General features: G+C 42.6%; 1 protein-coding gene across 1 annotated transcript; it reads left to right on the top strand.

The window, feature by feature from the left end:
• Positions 1-617: 617 nt before the first annotated feature.
• On the top strand, positions 618-3,514 carry LOC121309239 (N-alpha-acetyltransferase 25, NatB auxiliary subunit-like; the record flags this gene model as incomplete). The annotated part of the gene is made up of 7 exons (XM_041242140.1): positions 618-703; positions 785-892; positions 1,079-1,157; positions 2,094-2,205; positions 2,676-2,765; positions 2,892-3,064; positions 3,402-3,514. Coding segments are annotated over exons 1-7 (744 nt in total), but the record flags the coding sequence as incomplete, so codon positions are not given.
• Between the last annotated feature and the right edge of the window lie 233 nt (positions 3,515-3,747).

Below are 3,747 nucleotides of genomic sequence, written 5' to 3' on the forward strand. Positions count from 1 at the left end.
AAATGTCTGTGATATTCTTTGAGCGCTGGATGTGGAAGCAGCTATCTCCTCTGTTTGTGTCCGTTTTATCTCTGTGGTGCGAGGGCGATGTGTATTACTCAGATATGCCCCCCTTTTTTTCTGCTTCATTCGGCTCCTATCGGTCTTGTTCGGCCATTGAAAGGTTTTCTCAGCTTTTTCAGGAGAGAAAACGATCAGAGACCTGTGCTTGACGTCTTTTTGATGATGTTGGACAGGCTGCGACATCGGAGTGGAAAGGGAAAATTGTAATGTCAGATCTGGTCCGGCATAGCACCGCAAAGGGTTAATGCTGTCGTAATCCATCATAAAAAAGTTCTAATTTGTATTATTTTACCCAAAATGAAATTGTGTCAATTTTGTATGAGTCTTCAGAACAGCTAGTCCAATGTAATCACCTCACTGACCTGTCGTCAGTTCCTATGGTGATGTAGTGCTGTGAAGCACATGGACAGTATGGTGCCTGTAATGCAACAGAAGGATTCAGAGTGTTGAACATGTCAAATACTGTATGTTTACCATTATCTAAAAAATTAAGCAACCCAACTTCTGCCTTTAATAAATGAGCTATTGCAGAATCCTTCTTAATTTTTCTGTATTGATGTTGTAGGCTGGGATGGCACTTTACAAGATTGTTCCCAAGAATCCCTACTACTTCTGGTCAGTGATGAGTTTGGTTATGCAGGTAAGTGTGGCTTCCCTCAGTAATAGGCAGGTGTTTCACAAGCCTTGCCCTGTGGATTACTGCTTGCTGCTGTTCGTGCAGGCGATCTCTGCGCGTGACGAGAAGCTGGCGAAGACCATGTTCCTGCCGCTGGCGGAGAGGATGGTGGCGAAGATGGTGAAAGAGGAGAAGATTGAGGCAGAGGCTGAAGTGAGTTGAAATTGCAGAAGGGAACACACAGGTCTTAAAGGAGTATTAGCACTAGCAGAAGCATTACCGGTCCCCCTTTCCTGAAGATCCTTTCATTCAGAATCGCTCCAGTGGTCTCTCTGCAGTCAGACCTACAGAAGGTTGCAGCAGTTTCTTTGACCTATTTACATTTTTTCATCTCGACAGGTTCAGCTTTATTTCATGATTCTGGAGCGGCTAGGAAAATACGTGGAGGCTCTGGAGGTGGTGAGGGGCAAGCTAGGAGGTAAGCAGTGAGACCAAGCATCGAGAGAGCTAGCTTGCATCATGACTGCACACTTCTGGGGGGGAACAGTATCATGCTCAATGAGTGATCTATTAACAGTCTTCTCAGCTAACCACATATTTTCTATTGTAGTAGAGTAGATCATTTAAGTACATTTTACAATTGAGATTTGATTTGTTTTAACCCTTTGCGGTCCTGTGTCGGACCAGGTCTGACATTACAATTTTCCCTTTCCAGTCCGATGTTGGACCCTGTCCGACATCATCAAAAACACATTTAAGCACAGGTCTCTAGTTGTTTTTTCTCTGGAAAAAGCCAAGAAAACCTTCCAATGGCCGAGTGAGACCGATAGAAGCCAGATGAAGCCAAAAAAAAAGGGGGGCGTATCTTAGCAATGCCCATCGCCCTCGCACCACAGAGATAACTCTGACACAAACAAAGGAGATAGCTGCTTCCGCATCCAGCGCTCAAAGAATATCACAGACATTTGCAGAGCTTTTTGAGATGTTATAGTAATAAAATAATGACTTGGATTGTATTACTGAGGAGTTTGGTGATAAAATGAGTGATCGGGAGAGGATTTATCAGTATGCATGTCTATAAAGAGATGTGAAAAATACAGCGAACAAGGGTGGGGCTTGGCTGGAGATGCAGATGTAGTGCCTTTTAAACCTGTTTTATTCTCGGGGGTGGGGGTGAGATTTAAACAGCGCGTTTAAAGTAAACGGCATGTGAAAATAAATCAGACTTGACGCGCCTGACAAGCGCTGAATAAATGGACCGCTAAAGGTTAATGCATAGCATTCCAGTGTTTTGTTCAGTGTAAAACAGATCAGAGTGCGAGTCTTTATCACAGTGAGTTGTTTGAACCCCTGCAATGAAATCACGGTGTAGTGTGAGCCATTATTGTTACAGACGGCACTCTTTGTGTTTCAGAGAAGCTGACCAGCGAGCTGCAGAGCCGGGAGAACAAGTGCATGGCTCTCTACAAGAAACTGGACCGGTGGCCCGAGTGCAATGCGCTCTCCAGAAAACTCTTACTGACAAAGTGAGCTCTCCACAATGGATTCGCCTTAGAACCATATCCTATTATCCTAGGCCCCCCTCTTCTGAATGTCTTTTTATTGCTTGTATTTTCTACCTGTTTGATTCCACGCCTGCTTCTTATTTCAGATGACTTTCTTATCACTTCAGTATTTTTTTTCTTATAGGCATCCCATTCACCAACTGTCTCTGTTTAGATCAGCCTGGAGGTCACTGCTTTTCACAATTTCTTTCACGTTTCAATATTAATATATTCAGATTGTGGTGATCCAACAGTATGACTAAGCTGTTTGCTTGCATCTTTTGTTTTAATGTCTTTTACACTAAATTCAGTTGTGCCTTTTGCTAGATATACAATCCCAAATATTAACACCCTATCTAATATTTCTTGCGGCTTTGTTTATAGATGCTTTTATACAGCAAATGTATTTGTGTATAATGAGTTTTCAACATGGCCCTGTTGTGACCTTTCAGCCCAGATGACTGGCAGTTCTTCCTGTCCTACTTTGATTCCCTCTTCCATGTAATTGATGAGTCCTGGTCCCCACCTGAAGAAGGCGAGCAGTGAGTACTGTATTGTGACATCTTTCCAGCAATGTCTGTTTTTAATATACTGGCACTATAAAACAGTGACACGTTTCTGTTTTAACAAATGAATCCTGGGTTGGTTTTGTGTTTTTTGTTTCCCAGTTCGTTAGAAGGTGAAGTGGAATCCTCTATAGCACAGGCTGTTAAATTCGTTCTGGACAGGATTTCCGTGGAGGAGGCGAAAGGATCCCGGCAGCTGCGGGGACCATACCTGGCCAGACTGGAGCTGATCCAGAGACTCAGACAGAGGGGCAGCCCAGAGGAGAAGGAGCTGGGTAAGCCCAGCACAAGGTGCCGTGCCCCCAACACAAATGAGGGGGAACTGGGACAATTTTACATGCGCATAAACTACAAAAAGAACTAGCCGTAATAAGTTTGAGGTCAAGACAAACCCTGTGCTAGGTTAAATTGATTGTGGAATTTACTTAGACGCAGATCATGGTATACTGCGTAATCTGTATTAAATATGTGTTTTACTTCATGTCTCAGAAGATTTTTATATATATTTTTGCCAGATCATTCAAATTGCAATTTGAGCATGTGATAGTTTTAAAGGTTGAATACATTGGTGTGCTGTGCTGTCTTACTGAATTTATTTTTCTCTGTCTCTAGGAGAGCCCCTCGAGCTCATGTTCCAGTACTTTGAGAAGTTCGGGGACAAACCCTGCTGCATTTCTGATCTCAAGATATTTCTGGACCTTTTGGCACCCGACCAGCATGTACAGGTAGACTTCAAGATTTGAGTTCTTATTTATCGCTGTTGCTGTAAACTGATATTTGATCTGTCTCTTCAATTTGTATTATTATTTTAATTCAAAACTCTGTATGCAGTCTTATCCCATATGAAGTGAATTTTTAACCCATAACTACCGTTCTGCTGTAACAAAAGACTGCTTTAACTGCAGGGGTATCCAGCATAAAAAGATTCGGTAGCATCAAAGATAAGTGGATTGGGGCA

Source organism: Polyodon spathula, unplaced genomic scaffold, assembly GCF_017654505.1.
Source record: "Polyodon spathula isolate WHYD16114869_AA unplaced genomic scaffold, ASM1765450v1 scaffolds_1058, whole genome shotgun sequence".
Lineage (NCBI taxonomy): Eukaryota > Metazoa > Chordata > Actinopteri > Acipenseriformes > Polyodontidae > Polyodon > Polyodon spathula.